The following is a 25,806-nucleotide window of genomic DNA, read 5'->3' as shown; positions in this document are numbered from 1 at the left end:
AGCTGTCTGTTTTATCTTTGTTTTTAAAATTTCAGTAATATTTACTCATTTTCTGTTATTTATTGCTAGAACTGTGAAATTGTTTGGAGAGGGGCCATGGTGGTGCAATGAGTTAAACTCTTGTGCTGCTGAACTGCTGACCTGAAGGTCGGCAGTTTGAATCTGGGGGACGGGATGAGCTCCCACTGTTAATCTTAGCTCCTGTCAACCTAGCAGTTCGAAAATATACAAATATGAGTAGATAAATAGGTACTGCTTTGGTGGGAAAAGGCAAAAGACACTCCAAACCAGGAGGTAACAACGCAGGAGGTAACAACGCAAGAAGTAACAACGCAGCCTCCTTGGCTTGAAAATGGAGACGAGAACTTCCCCCAGAACCAGAGCTGAGCACCGTCAGCAGAAGCTGGAACTGAAAAAGGAGAAGCCTTTGCCTTGTCTGTGTTTGTCTGTCTCTTTCTTTGTGACTGTAAAGCATTGAATGTTTGCCTATATCTACAATCTGCTCTGAGTCCCCTGCTTATTACAATCCATAGACCCATCAATAGAAAAAAAAATCTAAAATGTATTATTATCATTCTTTTCCATTTGGAGTAGTGGAAGTGTGGAGTTTTGAAAGTACACAGAAATAAGATAAGTATGATCTTCAAGTTGTTGCAATTGTGTAATCAAAGAAAAGTGTGATATCGAAGGTACTCACGACATTATGTAGCCGCTATCTAGCGGCAAGGAGTGGCTACCCCCTCTGAGGTGGCACTCGTGGTTTCCCTTCTATAAGGAACGACTCTTGACTTAGACATAGGAACAACTTAGACACAAGTATATAATATGGTTCTAGGCTACTGAAAAGAGCAAGCTCATTGATCTTAAATAGAAATGGAAGACTAAAACACCAAGTAATTGGAAAAGAGGAGGCAAAATCTTAGAAAGATGCACAAAACCTTTTGTTTGGGATACAATTTTTGGAATAAAAGTCTATTGTAGGATTGTCAAAGCTAGAGAGGGTTCATGTACCTTTAATAGTGGTGCAGCAGAAGAAATTTCAGGAGGTGTTGCTCATTGCCTGGTTGCATGACAAGCAGCACCTGTTGAAATCCCCTTTCCTACACACTCATAAAAGGTACAGCATCCTTCTCCAGGCTTCCTTCTCGCAACTCTATTTATGTGATAAAACTGACATGCTTAGAATTTGTGAGGATTTCTTTTAGATAATTGGGAGCAGGGAGAACATTTTATTATTTATTTATTTTTATATTATGTATATTGTAATATTTATATTATATTAAATAAAATCATATTTAATATTATTTATAAAATGTATTATTATTTTTAAAATTCATTTTTCACTACATGCCTTTCTCCTCTGTGTAGAATGATGAACATTTGCCATGTTGTGTGTATCTTTAAGTGTGCATTCCTATAAACCTGAGCATCTACATGGATTGACAAATAAAAATTGCCGTACTTTCTTTATTCCTTTATTCATAATCCAGAATTGTCCACATAGATGACAGAGCTGGTGACACCTTCACTTTCTGATGATTCAGCATATGCAAAATTTGTTTAATGTACAACTTCATTACAAACATTGTGTATAAAATGGACTATGTATCTATGGTGCATATGAAACGTAAAGGAATGTCATGTATAGACTTGGGGTCCAAGTACAATATATTTCATTATATACCTACGATATATGCAAATACAAAGAAACCCTCAGGGGCCTTCCACATAGTTGTGTAAAATCCACATTGAACTGGATCATATGGCAGTGGACTCAGGGCCTGTCCACACAGCCCTATATCCCAGAATATCAAGAGGGAAAATCCCACAATATCTGCTTTGAAATGGGTTGTCTGAGTCCACACTTGTATAATGTGGGATTTTCTGCCTTGATTTTCTGGGTTATATGACTGTATGGAAAGAGGCCACTTCTACACTGCCATATAAAATCCAGATTATTTATAACTGGATTAGACTCAGTGTCCGTCCAGGCAGGCCCTATACTCCAGAAGTGCCTGGTTTTCAGTTTATCCCAGACTATCTAGCAGTGTGGACTCATATAACCCGGTTTAAAGCAGAAACCCTGGGATTAGATCCTGGGAAATAGGACCTGTCTGGAAGTGTCATCATGTAATCCAGTTCAAAGCAGATAATGTGGATTATCTGATTTGCTAATCTGGATTATATGGCAGTGTATTTAACCAGAACCCAAGGGGAGAAGCAGATGCTGGATAAATGTAGTTTCTGGTTGCTTAAAATTACTACTAAAATAGGCCTAACTAATACTATACCCCTTAAAAAGATAAAAGTAAAGCTTTCCCCTTGACATGAAGTCTAGTCATGTCTGACTCTGGGAGGTGGTGCTCATCTCCAGTTCTAAACTGAAGAGTTGGCATTGTCCGTAGACATTTCCAAGGTCATGTGGCCAGCATGACTGCATGGACTGCCATCATGCTGAAGCAATACCTATTGATCTACTCACATTTGCATGTTTTTGAACTGCCAGGTTGGCAGAAACTGGGGCTAACGATGAGAGCTCACCCCACTCCCCAGATTCGAACCGCCAACGTTTCAATCAGTGAATTTGGCAATTCAGCAGTTTAACCTGCTGTGCCACCGGGGGCTCCCACTATACCCCTTTCTATCCATAAATAAACTTTGTATTGACTTGATACCAAGGCCCCTTCTACAATGCCATATAATCCAGATTATCAAAGCAGATCATCCACATTATCGGCTTTGAAATGGATTGTATGAGTCCACACTGCCATATAATCCAGTTCAAAGTAGATAATCTGGATTTTATATGGCAGTGTAGAAGAAGCCTAAGAGCCCTTCCACAGAGTCCTATATTCCAGAATATCAAGGTAGAAAATCCCACAATATCTGCTTTGAACCAGGTTATCTGAGTCCACACTCAGATAACGTGAGATTTTCTGCCTTGATATTCTGGGATATAGGGCTGTGTGGAAGGGCCCTAAAATTGAAATACAGTATTATTATTATTTTTATCGTGTCAGGAGCAACTTGAGAAACTGCAAGTCGCTTCTGGTGTGAGAGAACTGGCCGTCTGCAAGGACGTTGCCCAGGGGACACCCGGATGATTTGATATTTTATCATCCTTGTGGGAGGCTTCTCTCATGTCCCCGCATGAGGAGCTGGAGCTGATAGAGGGAGCTCATCCGCCTCTCCCCGGATTCGAACCTGCGACCTGTCGGTCTTCAGTCCTGCCGGCACAGGGGTTTAACCCACTGCGCCACCAGGGGCTCCAATAGGGTATACAATAATTAAAAGCAATTTACGATAAAGACAAACATGACTTCCATTTACATTTCTGGTAAAACAAATTTTAATTTAAAGTGTTATTGCTCTGATCTGTTTGCTGGTTGCTTGAGTTCCAGGTCATTGAGTATTTAACACATTTTGAAAAAAAATCCAAAAAACCTCTGGTTCCAAGCATTTGGGAGAAGATGTATTGTCAAAGGCTTTCATGGCTGGAATCACTGGGCTGTTGTAGGTTTTCCGGGCTGTATGGCCATGTTCTAGAAGCATTCTCTCCTGATGTTTCACCTGCATCTGTGGCAAGCATCCTCAGAGGTTGTGAGGTTTGTTGGAAACTAGGAAAATTGGGTTTATTTTTCTGTGGAAGGTCCAGGATGGGAGAAGGGATGCTTAACCTGTAGAAAGAAACATAACAGTGTTAGAAGGATGCTGGAAAGGATTTGGATATGCTATTGGAATCTTAGGGTTTTCATAGCCGTGATTGTGTTGCAAGAGACAACAACGATCCACCAAATAAACAAAAATACAGAGAGGAGGAAAAGCCGGCCGCCTGCTTAATATGTGGGGGTTGGGAGCCTGACCTTGCTCCCTTTGCTGGGGCTGCCGAGTGGGGAACCTTTCAATAAAGGCTCGCATGCTGGATTTCCATCCCATTGTTCGGTCCCCAGTTGCCACAGCAACCAGAGCAGCTGCTGGATTGTCGGCCCTGGCTTGTGTTTCCTAGGTAGCTCCGCCGGCGGCTGCCTGTGTGTCCAGTCCGTGCAGCCTGCCAGCCAGCCATTCACCCTCCTGCTGCTGATGGTGTCCTGCCAGACTGTGCAGGGATAATGTTTACTAACATCAGCCACATGGCTCCCATTTTGCCCTGGCTCTGCCCAAAATATGTCACTCATCGGCGATTGTCAGGCGCTAAGCCAACCTGCCAGCAACATGCCGGGAAATCTGTCGCGAGGGGACCGCTCCCCGTGATCTTTCGCCAACAATTGCCTTGCCTTATGAAAAAGGCGGGGAGTATCCATGCGAGCTTTCGCCGTTGCCCTTCTGCGTCGGCGGCATTATGATTTGGGAGGCATACGGAGGAACGCAGGGAGATGCTTTGTACATTTCATCCAGCAGACAGGGTTCGGTTGGAGCCGGGGCTCATTGTCTGCAGTGCACGCTGCCCGTTTCCTTTCCAATACAAAAGCTTCCATGAATGTCGCATTTTAATTCCATTGATAATGCTGACAAGACAGAAAGAAAACGAGCGCATCGGGGCTCACAATACTGTCAAACAGAGCTGACTTGCTTGGGATGCTGGTCCTGTGGCAGATTTGCACCCAAGGATTTCATCAAGGGTTTGAAACAATGAAATAAATCACAATTAAATTCCTTTCGATCTCATGAATATTGCAGTTTTGAAATGCTATGCTTTCAGGGCAATATTCTGTAGGAATTAAGCCTGAGACAAACAGAAACAATCCCGTAGAATCTAACAAATTCAGGTTGAGCATCCCTTATCTAGAAATCAGAAGTCTGAAATCTTCCAAAATCTTAAATTGTCCACATGTGTGGCTGAGACAGTGGCACCTTTGCTTTCTGATGGTTCAATGACACAAGCTATGATTCATACAAAAATATATATTAAAATATTGTGTTGCTGTGAGTTTTCCAGGCTGCATGGCCATGTTCCGGAAACATTCTCTCCTGATGTTTCACCCACATCTATGGCAGGCATCCTCAGAAGCTGAGGGGTCTATTGGAAACTAGGCAAGTGAGGTTTATATATCTGTGGAATGCCCAGGTTGGGAGAAAGAACTTTTGTCTGTTTGGGGCAAAGGTGAATATTATGTAAGTGAATAACATTGCCTTCAGGCTATGAACATAGTGTACTGTATATGAAGCATCAGTGAATTGTGTGTTTCGACTTTGGCCCCGTCTCCAAGAAAACTCATTGTGTACATATGTGCCAGTGCATGTCTTCCAAAATCTACAAAAATATCCTAAATCCAAAACACTTTTAATCATAAGGATTTCAGCCTGTACATCTTGAAAATCATCTACTTCATTTAGATTACTTCACAGGGTTTGTAAACAATGAAGCAGTTGCGTTTGGTGGGGACAAGAGACAGGGCCTCCTCCGTGGCGGCCCCCGGCTGTGGAACTCCCTCCCCAATTAGGTTAAATCTGCCCCTCCCTCCTTACCTTCTGGAAGAAGCTTAAATCCTGGCTATGGGTTCAGGCATTCACAGAATAGTTTGTTTACTGGGAAAGACAAGGTTTATTGGACTGGACTTGGACTGCTTTGGATGACGATTTTAATTCTGGTGATTTTAATCTGGCAAGCGGATTCTTAATACATATTTAGAATTATTTTAATTTTGTGGATGTATTTATTACATGTTTTATATTATGTTTGGCATCGAATTATTGCCTGTTTGGAAGCCATTCTGAGCCCCTCCATAGAGGTCGAGAAGGACAGGGTATAAATGTTTTAAATAAAACATTTGCGATGGCGGTGGGACCGAGAGTAGAGCCTTTCAGATGATCTTAAGGTCCTAGATGGTTCATAGGGAGAGATACATAAACTGGGCCAGAACTGTTTAGGGCAGTGATTCCCAAAGTGGGCATTACCACTTCCTGGTGCGTGCTGCAGCAATCCGGGGTGGTGGTGGTAATGGCTACAGGTGCATTTGGGGGCGATGAATAACTGTAAGGGGACGGTGAAAACATAAAAAAAAGAAGAGAAGATTTAGAAAAATTGATTTTCACAGGGTAGGCCAAATATGTTTGGGAACCACTGGTTTAGGGTTTTATAGGTGAGCATAGGGTTTTATTGGTGAGCACCAGCACTTTGAATTGAGCCTGGAAGCTAATAGTCAGCCAGTGGACCTGGCGTAGCAAGGAAGTTGTATGCTCCTTGTACCCAGCTCCGGTGAGCAACCTGGCTGCCGAGTGTTGGACTAGCTGAAGTTTCCGAGCTGTCTTCAGAGGCAACCCCACGTAGAGTGCACTGTAGTAGTCTAATCAGGATGTTACCAGAGCGTGGAACTCCATAGCCAACTCAGACCTCCCAAGATATGGGTGCAGCTGGTGCACAAATTTTAACTGTGCAAAAACTCCCCTGGCCACCTCCGAATGCCCCCTGTTTTGCTCCAAATCCAAAATCACTGTCTCCTTAACATTGCTGGAGGCTTCCCTTAGCTCCATTGTGCTGAGCGGTGACACAATGGAGCTTTGGAGAAGGGAGGCTATTATTTTGGTTTGTGGGCAACCCAGGGGGCAGGGAGGGGTGGATGGCACTGCCATCTCACCCCCAGGCTGTCTAAACCCAGGGAGGATGGGATAACTTCCGGAGAGGCTCTTCTCTCACTCCCGCCTGCATCTTGTGGGGACAAGAGAAAGGGTCTTCTCTGTGGTGGCCCTTCGGCTCTGGAATTCACTCCCAGAGACCTTAGGCAAGCCCCCACGGTGGCAATCTTCAGGAGGAATCTGAAAACCTGGTTATTCCAATGTGCCTTCAATGATTGAATGTAAGATACTCCCTGGCCAAATTTCGCACAAATGACCTCATAAGCACTTTATTTTATGGTTCGTGCACTTAATTCCTTCCTCAATCTGGATCTCCCTCCCCAACAATTCCCAATTTCCATTGCCCACTCTCCCAGTGTTTTAAAAATTTTTAAATTTTATTTTTAAATTTGACCTTGCCTTGTGCAATTTCTGTGTGTTTAATGTCCGATTTTATACTGTTGTTTCGCTTATTATTTAGGTTTTGCATTTTATGTTTTCTAGTTCTGTTATGCCTTGTGTTATATTGTGTTATGCTCTTGTGTATTGTGTTTACTGTATTGATGGGTGTGGCCTCATGTAAGTCGCCCCGAGTCCCTCTGGGGGAGATTGAGCGGGGTATAAATAAAGTATTATTATTATTATTATTATTATTATTATTATTATTGCTGTGCAGATTGTGAACAGCAATTCCAGGTATCTGTCTCCATAGTCTGCACACCTGCAAAGATCAGTATCTTGAAGAAAGATCCTGATCTTTGCTGGATTTTTTAAAACCTGGATGTAAACAAGATTAAATGATTTATCCTGAATTATCCCGCATTGCCCTGGGTGCATCATTTGAATGCCCAGCTAATGTGCCATTTACACATACATTATATGACAATGTCGATTGGTTTTTAGATAATTAATTCCTGTATTTATTTGCCCAATTAGTTCTTTTTCATACAATTTAATCTAGCCCAAGAGTTGGTGCATTAAGCATTCTCATTGGATGCTGAAAAGATGCTGAAACATATGCATATTCATGTCTGGAAGCCAAGGGTTTGTTATTGCTCTGACCCTCAAACTATTTCTCTTTCCAGTGAATGAGTACAATGGCATTGAATTAATATGAGGATGGTAGAAATGAAATGGTTTTTAAGTACTGTCATTTATGAGATGCTCATAAAATAGTTATCTATTGAAATGTATGCTTAGTATGGAGAAATTACCAGCAAATTCACCGAAGGGAGTAATAATGAAATGTCTGCATGCCGAACTTCTCACAAGGCTTTCCCATCTTTTTTTCAATTTCTTGGGTGGTATGAAAAACCTGCCTTCAGAAAGAAGTATATGTTTATTGGGGGGGGGGGGGGGGGCTGAAATGACAGGAAAGGGCTTACCTTCCCCTCTACATGGATAAAGCTCTCTTTCCTAATTGCACCCTGAACTCCTGCAAGCCTCAAAGGTATCAATGAGAATGTTGTATGTGGTGAGGCTGCAGGGCTGGATATGCAAGAAGTATGTCCGGGCTTCACATTCCATCCATGGAATTGGATATACTACTGTTAATCTCGCCATTTTAAGATGGAAAGTGAAGTTTCATCATGAGGCAAAAATACTGCAAAATAAAGCATATTCAGGTCACTTCATGGGAGATTTATCTTCTGACTATACGTGAACAGAACACTGCAAAGGTGAATGCGGTCTAAGAACAAGGAACGCACTTCAAAAATCACCCACCTAATTTTGCAGTTACGGGTAATGTGTATATTTAAAGTATACAATTTTTAGTCCCATTTTTTCCATTGTTAAAAAAGTGAACTGTACCCATTGTAGTTGAGTGACTTTGAAAAGGGATTGGATGAGTTCATAGGGCTATATATGGCTACAGGGAAAGGGAGCTCTGTAGGACCTCCAGGGTTCAAAGCAGTATTCTTCTAAGCATTGGTTGCTAGAAAACATGAGTTGGAGTGTGCAGTTGCATTCATAACCTGAAGGTCAGTGGTTCAGATCTACAAGACGGAACAAGCTCCAGCTTCCCATGCAGGGACAAGAGAGAAGCCTCCCACAGGATGGTAAAACATCTGGGCGTCCCCTGGGCAACGTCCTTGCAGACAGCCAATTCTCACACCAGAAGCAACTTGCAGTTTCTCAGGTTACTTCTGGCAAGTTTTCCATAGGATACGGATAGACCAACATGTGAACAGAATGTTGGACTAAAACCAATATAGGTATAGATATAGACCAATGTTTTGCTCATGTAGTAGCCAATGTGTTGTCTATAGAAAACATACCAAAGGAACATGAATGGATTGCACCTTCAATTTGGAAGCCCTTAGATCTTATTCATACTGTACTTCTTAGGGCCCTTCAAGACAGCCCCTATGTCCCAAGATCTGATCCCAGGTTTTCTGTTTCTCCCAGATTATCTGGCAGTGTGGACTCATATAATCCGGTTTAAAGCCGAAAACTTGAGATCAAACCCTGCGGTATAGGGCCTGTCTGGAAGGTCCCTGAGGCAGTTATGTGGTGCTGATTTTGAATCGCTCAGGAATTACAACTGATAATAAAAATAAACCCAGAGCTTGGATGCTAATAGGGACAGACATAATTTGAGTTTTGGGTGCTGCTCGTTGCCAACTGGATTCTATACACCAATTTTGACCTTCGGAGTCTTAAACTAGGTCAGCCAACACATCGCTCATGGGTTTGATAACCTCAAAAGCCTGTTGCTGAAGGTTAGCACCATGACAGAAGAGCTAAAAAGGTAAAGGTTTCCCCTTCACATGAAGTCTAATTGTGTCCAGCTTTGGGAGGTGGTGCTCATCTCCATTTCTAAGCTGAAGAGCTGGCATTGTCCGTAGACACCTCCAAGGTCATGTGGCCAGCATGACTACGTGGAGTGCCTTTATCTTCCTGCCGAATCGATACATATTGATCTACTCACATTTTTTCATGTTTTTGAACTGCTAGTTTGACAGAAGCTGAGTCTAATAACAGGAGCTCAAACCCGCCGATCTTCCATTCAGCAAACTCAGCGGTTTAACCCGCTGCACCACTGTGGCCCCAACAGAGGAGCTACACTTGTGCTATTCTTTTGCTCATAGAGGTTCTGAGACAATAGTGGTGTCTGAATGCAACACGTGTGCTGTTGTGTGCCTTCATGTCAATTGCTGATTTATGACAAGCCCATCCATTTAATAAGGATTTCTTGGGTAGGTATTGTCTGTTTCTTCCCTTGAAATATAGTCCCAGTGAATTCAGTGTGGTTTGTATCTGCTTAACATTCAGAGAATCTGAAATTCCGAAGGTACCAATAAGAGACTGATATTTAAGCAGTTGGACTCGGTTGAATGGAAGTGTTTCTAAAATGTCTTAAATATCATTTCCTTTTGAGGAATTCACTTCATGCTATTGAATAATGCAGCTGTCGGAACATTATTGACTGCTCTGAGTGGCAGATAATGAATCATGGAAATTTTTATCACCAAAAATCCATGGAGGAATAGAAAAAAGCCTCTATCTACCCACAAAGTCAATAAAAAACAGTGGGTTGTTGTACATTTTTCAGGCTATATGGCCATATTCTAGAAGGATTTTCTCCTGATGTTTCACCTGCATCTATGGCAGGCATCCTCAGAGGTTGTGAGGTCTGTTGGAAACTAGGAAAATTGGGTTTATATATATGTGGAAAGTCCAGGGTGGGAGAAATAACTATTGTCTGTTGGAGACAGGTGTTAATGCTTCAATTGGCCACCTTGGTTAGCATTTGATGGCCTGACAGTTTTTAGGGGTGGCTTGTTACTGCCTGGGAAAATCCTTTGTTGAGAGGTGATTAGCTGTCCCTTATTGTTTCTTGTCTGGAGTTCCCCTGTGTTTGAGTGTTGTTCTTTATTTACTGTTATAATTTTAATGCTGGTAGCCAGATTTTGTTCATTTTCATGTTTTCTTCCTTTTTGTTGAAATTGTTCACATGCTTGTGGATTTAAATGGCTTCTCTGTGTAGCCTGACATGGTGGTTGTTAGAGTGGTCCAGCATTTCTGGGTTCTCAAATAATATGCTATGTCCAAGTTGGTTCATCAGGTGCTCTGTTCTAGCTGACTTCTCTGGTTGAAGTAGTCTCCAGTGCCTTTCATGTTCCTTGATTCATGTTTGGGTGCTACGTTTGGTGGTCCCTATGTAGGCGAAATGTCAGGAGAGAATGCTTCTGGAACATGGCCATATAGGCCAAAAAACCTACATCAGCCCAGTGATTCTGCCCATAAAAGCCTTCGTCAATTAAAAAAAACACTTCCCTTTTCATTCCAGTCGATTTAACAGATGCGGGCCCATGGACCATAATAAAGTTTGTAGGATTTTGGAAGTTAAGCAGGGCCAGTCCAGATTAGTACTTAGATGGGAGAATGTCAATGAATACCGGGTGTTATAGGCTATATTTCAGAGGAAGGGACTGGCAAAACCACCTCTGAGTATTCCTTGCCTTTGAAAACCTTATCAAATTCATGGGGTCACCATAAGTTGACAAGAGACTTGAAGGTACACACACACACACACACACACACACACACCGATTCATAATAATACGTAATTTGCACATTACTTGATGGTGGAAGTATAGACTCACTTTAGGCTGAACTCCTACTGAAGAGTGAGTGATACTAGATTATTTCAGTGAATTGTCTTGAAATGATTTGATGCATTTATGACTCAGAGTTTTAAATAGTTCTTTAGATCGCTTTAAATAGACTGCGCGCTGACATACATCCAGCACTCCTCAAAATGTATGTTACATAGCAAGAGATATTCAAAGTATTGCACACCACTGGGTGGGGAGACATCAGAGACTCCTGATACTGTTAACAGCTTGTTTATTTATATCCTGTAAAAGCCCCCATGGTCTGCATGCCTGTGAATCATGTACATATCTGGACTGCACTTACCCACTCTATTCATTTACCACCCACCATAGTTTTGTTTACGCATGATTCTCCACTCTCCAATAGAGGTCCAGCTTATGAGTCCATAGGAAAGAATTGGCATGCCCACCTTACACTAATCTTTCAAATATTTGTATATATATACTTACAGAACATTTAAAGGAATGGACTAACTTTGGCGGGGCACATTTCACTTTTACATTTATATTTATTCCTTCCCCCTCTCAACAGCTAGCCAGTATTCTACGGAGCTGCCTGGTGTGACAAGTTTGAGCAAAAGTTGGATCCTAGTCCAGCAGTAGACTTATGGATTGGATCCCAGATTTACTTATGTTTAAAGATATTAGAAAGGAGCCCTTGAATCCAGTGGGACTTCCGTTATAACTAACTTGTTCAACTAATTCGAATAGATTTACTCCAAGGCCCTTTCACACAGCCCTATATCCCAGAATATCAAGGCAAAAATCCCACAGTATCTGCTTTGAACTGGGTTATCTGAGCCCACACTCAGATAATGTGGGATTTTCTGCCTTGATATTCCGGAATATAGGGCTGTGTGGAAGGGCCCAATAATAGCACATTTTCTGCTTTGAAGTGGAATATATGGCAGTGTGGACTCAGGGCGCATCCAGACAGCCCCTTTATTGGTAAGATCCGCTCCCTCCCTCCTGGCTTTTAGAAAAAAAATAAAATCATGATTCTGGGACCAGGCCTTCAGACAGTAGATGTATGCCACATTTTAGAGGGACATTGACTGGAATGGCGATTTGACTGACGAGACTGTTTTATTGTTGTAATACTTGTTGATGTATTGTGTTAATTTTGATTTATGTTTAATTGTGGTTTTTCTATTGTAATTGTTTGTATTGGCATCATATCGGTGCCCAACGTAAGGCATTGAATCTTGCCATTATTTATGTGTAAAACGCTTTGAGTCCCCGCAGGGGTGAGAAAGGCGGTATATAAATACTGCAGATAAATAAATAAATAAATAAACTCCTGCAATAAAGAAGGGGCTGTCCAGATGACGTCGTGGGCAAACCCAATTAATTCGCTACAAACCAGGAAAACCCTGGTGTGTAGCAAATTAATTAGATAATGGATTTATTCCATGCCTTCTTGGAAGGCGTGGGATAAACCCACTATTTCTGGTGTCTGGACTGCAGTACAGACATCATTCCCACAGTTTTCCGGACTAAATTAGTCCGGAAAACTGTGGGAATACCCACAACCCTCCCCCAAAGCCCCCAAAAAACTTTGAAAAGAAAACTTACCAGCCCCGCAATACACCTTTGCAGCAGCTCTCCTGGTACATAGAAATGACATGCGTCATTTTTTTCATGCCGGGAGAGCTGCTGCAAAAGTGTACTGCAGGACTGGTAAGTTTTCCAATATGTTCAGGAATACATATATTTGCAAAGTAAGCCATCCAGATGTAGGAAATAGGAGTCCAGTAAGCCCACTTTGCTGGTTCAAAAAACATGGTAGTAGCATTTTTATGGGTGGTTTCTTCAATCAGTCAAGTTAGAATACACATAAATAAACACACATATATTTTGTGTTGGCTGAATTTGCATGATGTTTCACCAAATCAGGAATATATCTACAGGGCAGGGGAACATTTCCTCTGATATAAGTACTATGCCTCCCAAAATATAAATAAATAATACATAAATGCCTCTCAAAATGAAATTTCTCCAAATTTCTAGCACTGTTACATTCTTCTCTGTGGGGAAATACCCTCATTTTGACCTCCCGCATGGCTTAATCTCTAACAGAACTGCATCTCTTGTCTTTTCAGAGACAATTCTGGATTGCCTCATTTCTGATCTGGTGTCTGATCTGACACCAATTGCCAAAGCAGCAATAGTGGCAAAATGGTCCCTGATGCCCTCAGCTTATCACAAGGAGATGGGCTACACATTACAGGGGCGTGAAGAATATTGTTGTTCAGGATGAGATACAGTCTCTTTAGGCCCTGGAAAGCGAACTTAAAGAAAGCAGACATGTCATCTTCTTACAAAGGGTATACAATTAAGGTGTTAAACAGGATATAACGAGAAGAGGAGGAATAAAGGAGGAGAAGGAAGATGTGGGTAGAGATAACAATAAAGCACTTCTGGTCCGAGGTTGTATAAGAGCAGAAGGCACAGCATGTGATTTCTCTAATCAGTAGAAAACACATATGCTTACAAGGTGCTATGGAAGAAGAAAGGGTTGGCCTTAAATTATCTAGTAATGGTGTGAAGAGAGCAACTGAATGATGCGCAAGTGGGATATGGCCTGACCCATAAAACTGTTATGACCCTGGGTTGCGGATAGTTTTCCAGGCTTTATGGCCATGTTCCAGAAGCATTATCTCCTGACATTTTGCCCACACCTATGGCTGGCATCCTCAGAGGTTGAGGGGTTTGTTGGAAGCTAAGCAAGAGGGGTTTATATATCTGTGGCATAATGACCAGGGTGAGAGAAATAACTTGTCTGTTTGAATCAAGTTTGAATGTTGCAGCTGGCCAGCTTGGTTAGCATTGAATAGCCTTGCAAGACCCCACCCTTGCAGCCTTTAAGAAAGATCTAAAAACTTGGCTCTTCCAATGTGCCTTTGGAGAGTGACCATATACCCCATTTCTTTCTATTCCATCTACAGTGTCGTCCTCATGATGCACTGTCTCCCCGTCTTTAATGAAGGCCTAACCCCACTATTTGTCCCTTATGAGTTCCTCCCTCACAAATACACTTTTCCACAATTATGTCATCCAGGGTTTTATCATTTTTATCTTGTGCATTTGGCCCACCCATTGTGTTTTATTCTTTCATTATATTATTTTGCAACTGTTTATTTTATTTGTTACTTCATGTATCTCATTGTGAGTTAATTTTTCATTGCTTTGTATTTTATTTTATTTTGCTGTATTGTATTTTCAGGCTTGGCCTCATGTTAGCCACCCGAATCCCCTTTGGGGAGATGGTGGCGGGGTATAAATAAAGTTTATTATCATATAATATATATATATTATATTATTATGTATGTGTAGTTACATTTGGTGGGGATGAGAGACAGGGCCTTCCCTGTGGTGGCCCCTCAACTATGTATCTCCCTTCCTTATGAGATTAGATCCGGAAGAAACTCAAATCCTGGCTGTGGGAATCAAGCGTTCACAAAATAGACTGATAAGGTTTTAGTGGACTGCAATGGACTCATTTGGATGACAATTTGAACCAGCCAACTGTTTTAATGTATATTTATAACTGTTTTTAATGTATGCTAATTGTATTTTATGTTATGCTACTGAGCTGGCATTGAATAGTTGCCTGTTGGAAGCTGTCCTGAGTCCCTCTTGGGAGGTTGAGAAGGACGGGGTATAAATGTTCTAAATAAAATAAAATAAAATAAAGTATCATTGCAGCTTCAAAGCCTGGGTACTTCCTATCTGGGGGAATCCTTTTTGGGGGTGTTAGCTGGCCCTGATTGTTTCCTGTCTGGAATTCCTCTATTTTTTGAGTGTTGCTCATTATTTACTGCCTTGTTTATATTCTTTATTTACATTCACACTTGCCTCAAGCAGACAAGAGTTCTTTCTCCCACCCTGGTCATTCCACAGATATATAAACCTCACTTGCCTAGTTTCCAACAGACCTCACAACCTCGGAGGATGCCTGCCATAGATGTGGGCAAAATGTCAGGAGAGAATGCTTCTGGAAAATAGCCCAGAAAACGCACAACAGCTAAGTGATTCCGGCCATGACACTGTTGCTATCACTGGAACTGATTCTGCTAAACTGAATTCAGCTTTAAGATACCAAGCTTAAAGGAAATGACACTGTTAGTTTCTAGCTCTTCTTTAGCCTGCATACAAGTGACTTAATAATTGGTGCTAAAGCTCCCAATGAAGCATGAATAGAATGCTCATTGGAGGAGATAAGTGATCCAGACTGGAGCATTTATTGCCTAGTTTCTAAATACTCTCAAGGCACCAGATGTGGTCTAATCTTAGAAGCAAAGCAGGCACTACTCTGAGGAGTACTTCAAATGGAAGACTGCCAATAAATGCTAGGTGCCGTAGGCTATATTTTAGGGAAAGGAAAACCATCCCTGAGTATTTCTTGCTTAAGAAAACCCCATGAAATGTATGGGGTCAAGCAACATCCATACATAGGATTGGGACAGTTGTTTTCCAGCTGTGTAGCGTTTTACTCAGTGGTTCTCAACCTCTGGGTCCACAGATGTTTTGGCCTTCAACTCCCAGAAATCCTAACAGATAGTAAACTGGCTGGGATTTCTGGGGGTTGTGGGCCAAAATACCTGAGGAGCCACTGCTTTTACTAATCTCACCATCAGGGAACATACTGATGGAAAGTGGTGTAGCAGTCTTGCTGAAGGGTGCCCTTTACTCCTTTCCTTCCTACTACAAGCTATAGAACATACTGTAAAAATAATCCTAGCTGGGCTTTTTTTTGTTTCAAGAGCGACTTGAGAAACTGGTGTGAGAGAATCGGCCGTCTGCAAGGACATTGCCTAGGGGATGCCCAGATGTTTTACCATCCTTTGGGAGGCTTCTCTCATGTCCCTGCATGGGAAGCTGGAGCTGACAGACGGGAGCTCACCCCATCTCACAGATTTGAACCACCAGCCTTCAGGTCAACAGTTCAGCCGGCAAAAGTGTTTAACCCATAGCGCCACTGCAGCTGGATTGGCGACATTGTAGATTCACAATTAACAAACATCTCTACAGAACCATATCTTCTGAGAAAATTTTATTCTCTATCGGTACATGATTTCCTTGCTTTACATCCTAGTTCCTAATATTAGTTTGCTGCGATATTTGAAGTAGGCAATAAATAAATAAATAAATAAATAAATACTTAATACAGTTCATAAATTAATTCTAAGCCAGAATTGGAAACTTAGCTGAAACCAAAGTATCCGGTTGTTCTGGACTGCAGTAAATGTATTCAGTTCCACATTATTTACTGATTTAGCAGCTAGGAGCCTCCAATGGCGCAATGGGTAAATCCTTGTGCTGGCAGGACTGAAGACCAACAGGTCACAGGTTCAAATCCGTGGAGAGCGCAGATGAGCTCCCTCTGGTAGCTCCAGCTCCCCATGCGGGAACATGAGAGAAGCCTCCCATAAGGATGGTAAAACATCAAAATCCAAGCATCTGGATTATCTGCATTGGTGAGCTGGATTATATGGCAATGTAGATCCAGCCTTAATCCAGATTATTTTCTTTGAACTGGATTGTACGAATCTACACTGGATTCAGAAGCTAGATTATATGGCAATGTAAATGGGCATAATGATAGGTGTGCTAGTGTTGAAAACTAAAGCAATTCATGGGTATAACCTGGAGCAGCTGCAATATGTTCTTTAGGATTACTGGGATGAAAGCTGATGAAATAACTAAATAACCCCCCACTAAGAATGGTAGGCTCCCAGATGATGGAAATCTTTATGACTCCAATGTAAAACAAATTACTATAGTTTTCTTGGTAAGATTTATTCAGAGGTGAGCTGCGGTGGCACAATGGGTTAAACCCTTGTGCCAGCTGAACTGCTGACCTAAAGGTTGGCAGTTTGAATCCACGAAATGGGATGCGCTCCCATCGGTCAGCTCCAGCTCCCCATGCAGGGACATGAGAAGCCTCCCATAGGATGGTAAAACACCTGGGTGTTCCCTGGACAACATCCTAGCAGACAGCAAATTCTCTCACACCAGAAGCGACTTGCAGTTGCTCGAGTCACTTCTAACATGGAAAAAAAAATCAGGTTTGCCTTTGACTGACATTTAATCATAATTTACATAATTGCCAGTGTGATGGGTCTTTGTTTCCTTCCACACTGTAGTTATCAAAATTTGTGGATGCTCAGGTACCATTACATGTGAATGGTGTAGTAAAATGGTAGTCTATATGTAAAATGGCAAAATCAAGGTTTGCTTCTTGGATTTTTGGTGGGGAATATTTTCAAACCATAGGCGGCTGAATTTGTGGATGGATGCAAAATTCATGGAGGGCTGACTATGATACTTTCTACCAGATAAATAGAAAACATATAGGATATGAATGTTTTGTTGAAGGCTTTCATTACCAGAATCACTGGGTTGCTGTAAGGTTTCTGGACTGTAGGGCCATGTTCCAGAACCATTCTCTCCAGGCGTTTCACCCACATCTATGGCAGGCATCCTCAGAAGTTGAGGGTCTATTGGAAACTAAGCAAGTGGGGTTTATATATCTATAGAATATCCTGGGTGGGAGAAAGACCTCTTGTGTGTTTGAGGCAAGTAAATAAAGTACAACACTCAAAAAGCAGGGGGATTACAGATAAGAATCAATCAGGGGCAGCAAACACCTCCCAACAAAGGATTCCCTCAGGCAGGAAGCAGCTAGGCTGTGAAACAGCAAAATCATTAAAAGCTAATCAAGGTGGCCGATTGCAGACATTCCAGATATATAAACCCCATTTGCCTAGATTACAACAGATTTCACAACCTCTGAGGATGCCTGCCATAGATGTGGCAGAAACATCAGGAGAGAATGCTTCTGGAACATGGCCATACAGCCCGGAAAACTAACAGCAACCTATAAGATAGGATAACATGCACCATAACAATGTAAAGAGCAAGTACCACGTCATGTAATTGCTATTTATTTTCATAAACATGAGGTATTTCAAAGTGCTATAAAGATGCAGCACTAAATGTACATCATTTGAAGAAATTAAACACAGAACTTTGCCATTACCCAGTTCTATGCAACAAACATTAACAAATACATTAACTGGAAGAAACAGGCTAGGAAAAAAAGGCATATATAGTAAATTTCTTTACAAAAGTCTTCTTAGTTCAAAAAAGTGATAAAGTAATATCTACTCAAAACTTTCCACAACCATTTTCATACGAAAATATAAGTATCAAATTTAGTTATGTATCAGCATCATACTAAAGTATACAGGCAGTGTAAGAATTAGTACAGTACATAACAGAGATTAACAATATATTTGTATACAAAAACATGCTCCTCAAACATTGAGGTATTACAGTACTTAGGTATGAACTTCCAGTCTAATATTGGTAGCAAAAGTCACCTCATAACCCAAGACATGTACAAAAGGCAAGTGTGTATTGTGGTATTTACAGAGGTGTTCCCCAAAAAACAAGGGTACAAAATGCTTTTGCCCCGTTAACACCTGGTAGAACGTAAGTAAGCACCATTAAAAAGGAATGAATGTTTCCAGACTCAACTGGGTGTCATAAGCAGGTCCAAACGCTCACAACATGGAAAGAACACATACAGTTCTAAGAGGAAATACAAAGGCATTCCATTACAGATTGGCAGTCTCTTCCATTTCACAAAAAGGAACATCCATCTGCTCTCCATTCCAGGTAATAGTGTTTTTGTTTTTGTTTTTTTGTCATCTATATCAGAGACTGGATTGAAAGTAAAACCAACATTCTTAACGTCAAAAAACATAACTCTCTTTAAGGAATCAAAAATGTGCAAAGTGGCAGTGGCTGTCCAGATCAGACAATGACAAAAAAGTTTTAAAAGTCTTTGTTTGTGTGTGTGTGTGTTTAAATTAACAAGTTTGCATGTGTTCCAATTTTTTTATCAACTGCTGTTGTCTGGCTTGCAATTTCTCCTTTTCCAGCATTAACTTGTGCTCCTCGGCCTGTAGGGAATGCACGTAGTCGGTGGCCTTTTTCAAGATGACAACTTTCGCCGCTTTTTCGTTTTTAACCAGTTCCGGCACGTGGTCCCTTAACGTAAGGAAACTTGACCTCAGGTCGTTGCGCCGCTGACGTTCCAGGATGTTGTGGTTGCGCCGGCGTTCGCTGTCTTCCGAATCGGAGTTTCGAGGGCTGGAGCTTTTCGGCTTTGGCTGGGCCACTGGTTTCACTGGACGGGGCGCTTCGCTTTTTAGCTTTTTCTGGGGCGGCACCTCTTCGTTTTCGATATATGGTGATGGCGCGGCATAGTTATGTTGCTGGTGAATAGGGGCGCAGCGCTTGAGGATGACTTCGTTTGGCTGAGTTCTCCCAGAGGCAAAGCTGGTGGCGTTTTTGGGGCGCACTGCAATCGTGAGGGTGCTGACCGCCTTGTAGGAGGAGGAACGCCTCTTTTCCACTGTCACAACGTCAATTTCCTCTTCATCGTCCTCCTCTTCTTCTTCATCTTTTAAAAACATGGGAAGAAAAAAAAACACAGAAATGTTACAACCTTAGGGAAACATGGCAGAAGGCTCCCTGAAGCATTTAGCATTAATTAGCATATATATGTGCTAAATAAAAGCAATTCCCAGGGCAAATGCCCATGTATAAATATTGAAGCGCTGAGCTTAAAACAGGCAATACAATCAGGAAGGTTTAAAGGGGGAGGAGTTTTGCAAAACAACCAAAAATCCAAATATTCTGCTTGAAATAGACTACATATAGTTTACTAGGCCATCAATAAATAAGATGCAGTTGTAGAAGCACAAAGACAGTGCAAAGAATGGGACTGCAAGGGAATACAACAAAAAGAGTAAATACAAATGATCTTAGGAGGAATAGAAAAGATCTTAGAAAGCAATCCCCTCATTTGCATTTTAAGCAACTGTTCTGCATGGACAAAACAAACAGGGCCCCAATGCACACAGAAGAGTGTGAGCCCATGCCCACACCGAGACATACCCAGAACACAGCTTGTTTGGCTGAAAAAGGACTGGGAAGCCAAACAATTGTCCCGTTTGTTCTGAACAGAAAAATGGCAAAAGCTGTTCCAGTTGGTAGGTCCCTTTAAGCCCAAGTTTTGGTGGGCTGCCAAGAAGACAGCTGTTGGGAGGAAGTCCTCCCTCACTCAAAGCTGTCAAGAGGCAGACATTAGGGGAGCAGTGAATCTTTTAAACAGGAGGCTCAGGCGTCAAGTTTACGATGATGGTCTCATTTACATACAAGAGATCTGTGTTTACTATCAGCCCAGTAGATATCCCCCCCTCCCGTACAATTTCAAGTCATAAATAAACATATCACTGGGTTGCTGTGAGTTTTCTGGACTATATGACCATGTTCCAGAAGCATTCCCTCCTGACGTTTCACTCACACCTATGGCAGGCATAGATGTAGGAAAAATGTCAGGAGAGAATGCTTCTGGAATATGGCCATACAGCCCAGAAAACCTACAACAACCCAGTGATTCCGGCCATGAAAGCATTTGACAACACATTAAACACATTACTCTATTTAATACTGGCATTATATGCATTTGTTCCACCAAATTCCAAAATGTTTTTTTTTAAATCCGTCTGTCAGTCAATCACTCTACAGCTTCATTTTGAGCCACTGTGCAAAATGCAAAATCAATCATCTACAGCAAGTAAAGCACATTTTATTAAAATTACCTAGTGCACCAAAACATTGTTTGGCTTTAAAAAAAACTTACAGGCAGCAGAAAGGTATTTGGGATTAAAACCACATTGCAGTGTTTGGAATAATAGGGCAATTTGATTTTTAAAGAAAGGCTTCTCTCACTAATCATCAACACTGCAATCTTTTGTAATGTATGAAAAGCCATACAATTGTGTGGCAGTCACCAAAAGAAACTTTTCTGGTTGTGATTGTGATACTGACCTAAGAAAAGCAAGAACACTGCCATCTACTGGTCAATGTTGGCAATGTTTCTAAGCCAGAAGCAATAGAACACACCTACTACTCCTCTGAAGGACACTAGCTTATTTTCTTGACTAATTTTGTCCAAAAGGTACTTTCTCCTTGCAAAACACATACTGTAGCCCAAACTGTGCTGACTAAACAACACTGTCAGTAGAAACAACTACATTTCAATTTCACAGTGCCAGAACTTCACACACAGCTGCAAGACAAGAGGCCATTTCATAGGGAAGAAGCAATATACTTCCACTTCTGTCCCATCCCACTTTTAAATCAAATTTCTAAAGCTCTCCCTCTGTCTTTGCTGTTCTCAAATGCTCAACTCCTTTATATTGAAGCCATCAGCATTCACTCAATTCACACACACACATTTAAGGAGAAAATGTGAAGATAATGCATAGTAATTAGTGAGATCTTCACCCTTTCTGCAACTAATCCATTTCTTGTTGCTATTCTGGGTGGGAAAAGCTGTATGCAATATCACCAGTTCCTGGCAAAGCAGTTTTTTCTTGAACTACAACTCCCAGTGTCCTCCCCCAGGCAGCAGGACTAATAATAATAATAATAACAGTAACAACAACAAAACAACAATATATTATTATTATATAAACATCATCATTATATTATTATTATTATTATTATTATTATTATTATTATTATATAATGATGATGTTTATATCTCACTCCCTCTCCCCAGGAAACTTGGGGAGGCTTAGAACATAAGTAATACAGAAAGTGCAATACAGTAAAATACATAAAATGGAATAAACCATTAATAACAATCACAATGGATGCACACAACATCTGGGAAAGAATTGTGCAAGTTGTAGCCCAGGAACAAAAATAATAACTCAAGATCACGAGATATTGGCTGCTGGTGATGGAGAATGTTAGGCAGCATGCATGTAACAAAGGATGGGCTGATATTTACCGGAATCACTGAGCGTATCATCCCCTGAACTGCTGTTGTTGTTGGCCCGGCTGTCACTGGCTGCACCCAGGTGGCGACTGTTGCTGTTTCGCTGGGCAGGAGCTGCTTGAGCCAGGGTAGGGTTCACTCGGATGCCAGCCTCTCCCCCAGCTGTGCAGGATGGAGTAGTGGTGCCCGGTTCCCTCTTGATCTCCCTCTTGATGGGGAAAGGGAAGACCACAGCGGGATCCACACACTCCGAGACAGAGTTGTTGAGCTCTGCTTGGCTGCTGCCATTTTTTCCGGTGCTGCTGCTGCTCGGGGAGGCAGAGGAGGAGGAGGCTGTGGTGGCAGCGCCCACTGCGAGGGTGGCAGAGCCAGCTGTGGTGGCAGGCGCCCCAGAACTGCCCCCTACTCCTTTGCCGTGCAGCTGCACAACCCTTTCCAGCTTCTCACTGGCAGAGATGCCACTCCACATACAGTCCTGGATGATGATGGCGTTGAGGTTGCTGTTGCTGCTCTCCCCCAAGCCAATCTCGAAGGAGTCCCCGCCATCGCTGCTGCCCCAGAGGTCAGCTTCCGGGGGCAGGAGGAGCAACTCGGAAGCCCAGTCCAGGGGGTCGCTGGTGCGGAAGCCCCCCAGGGCGGCCACTGCTGCCCCCCACGACCCGGGCACCCCGCCTGGGGGGTTCTCTTGCAAGCCTGCCGGGCTGGGAGACAGAGGCGGCGTGGGCAGCAGCTCAAACTTTTTCCAGATGTCTTCCCCTGGGGGCGCCGAGTCCGGACCGCACAGATAAAAATCATCTTCGTCCGGGTAGAAGCAAGGCTGCAGCGAGTCAAATTCGAGGTCTGGGTTTTTACTGACCATCCCTGGCATCTCTGGCTTTTTAAAAAAATCCCCCCTTGGCTTCTTCAATAGGCTTGGAGATCACAATGTGGTGTGTTGTGGTCCAAGGGGCAGCCAACACAACACCTTCCCCTCTCTCTGAGGAGGATCTGAAACAAGGAAAGGCAAATTAGAATCAGAAAAACATTCAGAAAGTCCCAATCTGCACCGAGTATTCATTCACCCCAAAACAAAATAGAGGAATCAAATCTCCACCAAGGACCCTTCTACACAGGCATATAATCCAGAATAACAAGGCAAAATGTCCCAATCTGCATATACTATCCATCCCAAAACAAAAAAGGGGAGGAATCAATTCTTCACCAAACGCCTTTCCAGACAGCCATGTAATCCATAATATCAAGGAAGAAAATCTGCTTTGAACTGGAATATATGGCAGTGTGGATGCCAATAATCCAGTTCTAAGCAGATATTCTGGGATATAGGGCTGTCTGGAAGTGCCCCCAGAATATCAAGGCAGAAAATCCCACAATATCTGCTTTGAACTGGAATATATGGCAGTGTGGACTCCAATAATCCAGTTCAAAGCAGATATTCTGGGATATAGGGTTGTCTGGAAGTGCCCCCAGAATATCAAGGCAGAAAATCCCACAATATCTGCTTTGAACTGGAATATATGGCAGTGTGGACTCCAATAATCCAGTTCAAAGCAGATATTCTGGGATATAGGGTTGTCTGGAAGTGCCCCCAGAATATCAAGGCAGAAAATCCCACAATATCTGCTTTGAACTGGGTTATCTGAGTCCACACTGTTATATATCCCAGTTCAAAGCAGATAATGGGTGATTTTATTCAGCTGTGCAGAAGGGGCCATAGTTTGACAAAAGGGTCCTTCCACACAGCCAGATAACTCAGAATATCAAGGCAGAATAACTCACAATATCTGCTTTGAAATATCCAAGTCCACACTGCCAGATATCCCAGTTCAAATGTGGGATTGTATTCAGCTGTGTGGAAGGGGCCCATCGTTTAATCCCAGATATCATTTTTCACACACCCCTCCCCCCAAGGAAGAATATTTTGCTCACCTAGTAAACAATGTCTCCCTCCTCTAGAAGTCCAACAAGACTGCAACCAAATGGACGTGAGGGGCTCGCCTTCTGCAGCACAAGCCACGGGTTTCTCCAATTCCCCCCTTTTTTAAATGGAGAGGAGGGCGGAGAAAAATGTGGAGATGCTGGAGGAGGTATCTTTTCAAACAAGCCCTTTAGCTATTCCCAGCCGAGGAAGTTTCTTCCCTCCTTTTGTCATCTGCAAGCTATGCAGGAGAGGGAAAAGGCAGGACGGATGTTTCACCAAAAGAAAAAAAAAGGGGGGGGGAGAAAGAGGGAGGCGCTGGGGGCTGCTGCTTTGCAAATTGCCATTCCATTCACTCCCCAGACCGCTTCCCGAAACCCACACGAAGGGGAGGCGAAGGCGAGGGAGGGGGGCGCATTATGCAACGCCAGGCCATTCACACACCACCCAGCGCCATTCAGGCACCCCTCCCTCCACGCCCACCCAGCCCAGCACTGGGATGCAAAGCCACCAAACAGGACTTGTTGTTTAATCCACAGCCAATGCAAGGAAATATCAAACAAGGATGGGGATGCAAGGTGGGAGGAAAAGGAGGCTCGCCTCGCCATGCCACCCACCTTCCCTCCCTCCAAACCCCATTGGGAAGCAAAGCCTCAAGGTTGGGGATCATTTCCCTTCTTGCAAAGCGCAACTTCCCTCTTTAATCCCTTTTCCTAGTTGCAAATGTGGGTTTTGCATCTTCCCTTGTTCCCTCCACAGATTATGAGACATTTTTTATTTCAATGTTGGGAAGAAGATACGATAGAGGGTTCCTTTTCCTGCGTTCTTTTCCCTCGTTCTTGGAAACCAAAGGCAGCCCCGGATTAAGAAGCAGCAGAAAAGAACAAGGGCTGTTGCTGCTGGCTGGCGCGCGCGCGCTCCCGGGTTCTCTCTCTCTGGTCCTGGCGCGCGCTCCCAGTCTCGCGCTCGCAGTCTCTCTCCACTCCTGGCGCGCGCTCCCAGTTTCTCCCTCTCTCTCCCTCGCGCGCCACCAACAACAAACAACGACCCATCCCGCTCCAGAAGCGCATCTGCCTCCCTCCAAGCCTTGGGTTCCATTCCGATCCAGAACTACAACATGCCTCCAAATTGCGCACAGGCAGCGAGTTGCAGAATATTATTGTTGTTATCATTGGAAGCAATGCTTTGGCTTGCAATGAATGGAACTGCTTCTGCCCGGATTCCCAACGTCTTTCTACTTTCCTTAATCAGAGGCTTGGCTGTGCCCCGATTTTCCCACCCACCTTTCTTCGCTGCAAAACCCTGCTTGCATCTCCTTACCTCTTGGTTGCAAAATAAAGGGGTGTGTGTGTGTCAGTCTCAAAGCTTCTCGGTGCCCCCTCCAGCCTGGGACAGCCTCCTCTTTTCCAGCCCTCTTTTGCTCGCAGACAGATGACTGTCACTGAAGGCGCTTTGAAGCTCTGGGATATTATTAACTACCCAAAAGGGAAGAGGGGGGAAAAAGAGCCCTGCCTGACACACCCGGGGACGGAGGGGGGGGGGGCACACAAACGGGAGCCGGAGGCTTGGCCACGCCCCCTCATTTGCATCCAGGCAGGAGAGTGGCTGAGCATTTGGCGCCAAAATTCCCCCCTCCCTTTTTGTTATGTTGGGCTCCTTCTTTGCAAGGAGAGCGCCTGCAAAGGAAAGGCAGACCAAGCTTGCAAAAAAAGAGAAGGATTCCTTCTCTCCTCCACAAGACAGTGCCTTGCAATCGATGAGAATGTTTCTTCTTTATTCATTCACTGGGGCTCTAAAGACATGAATGAATCGTTTGCAAAAGAAGCAGAGAGTGGGAAGGGAGGGCTCCC

At 42.9% G+C, this 25,806-nt stretch overlaps 1 protein-coding gene across 2 annotated transcripts; it reads right to left on the bottom strand.

Annotated features, from left to right (window-relative positions):
* Positions 1-18,108: 18,108 nt before the first annotated feature.
* Positions 18,109-25,508, bottom strand: MYCN (MYCN proto-oncogene, bHLH transcription factor). 2 transcript variants are annotated; one of them, XM_060787405.2, is made up of 3 exons: positions 25,277-25,508; positions 22,054-23,028; positions 18,109-19,650 (listed from the first exon to the last, which is right to left on the bottom strand). In XM_060787405.2, the coding sequence occupies exons 2-3, from the start codon at positions 22,907-22,909 to the stop codon at positions 19,055-19,057; spliced, it is 1,452 nt and encodes a 483-aa protein (XP_060643388.2). In that variant the 5' UTR covers positions 22,910-23,028; positions 25,277-25,508; the 3' UTR covers positions 18,109-19,054. The 2 variants fall into 2 exon arrangements, with proteins under 2 accessions (XP_060643388.2, XP_060643396.2); XM_060787413.2 differs by lacking the exon at positions 25,277-25,508 and adding an exon at positions 23,968-24,418.
* Positions 25,509-25,806: the final 298 nt, after the last annotated feature.

This window comes from Anolis sagrei, chromosome 1, assembly GCF_037176765.1.
Source record: "Anolis sagrei isolate rAnoSag1 chromosome 1, rAnoSag1.mat, whole genome shotgun sequence".
Classification (NCBI taxonomy): domain Eukaryota; kingdom Metazoa; phylum Chordata; class Lepidosauria; order Squamata; family Dactyloidae; genus Anolis; species Anolis sagrei.
Note: the sequence above shows the minus strand (reverse complement) of the source record. Positions and strands in the feature narration are given on the sequence as shown.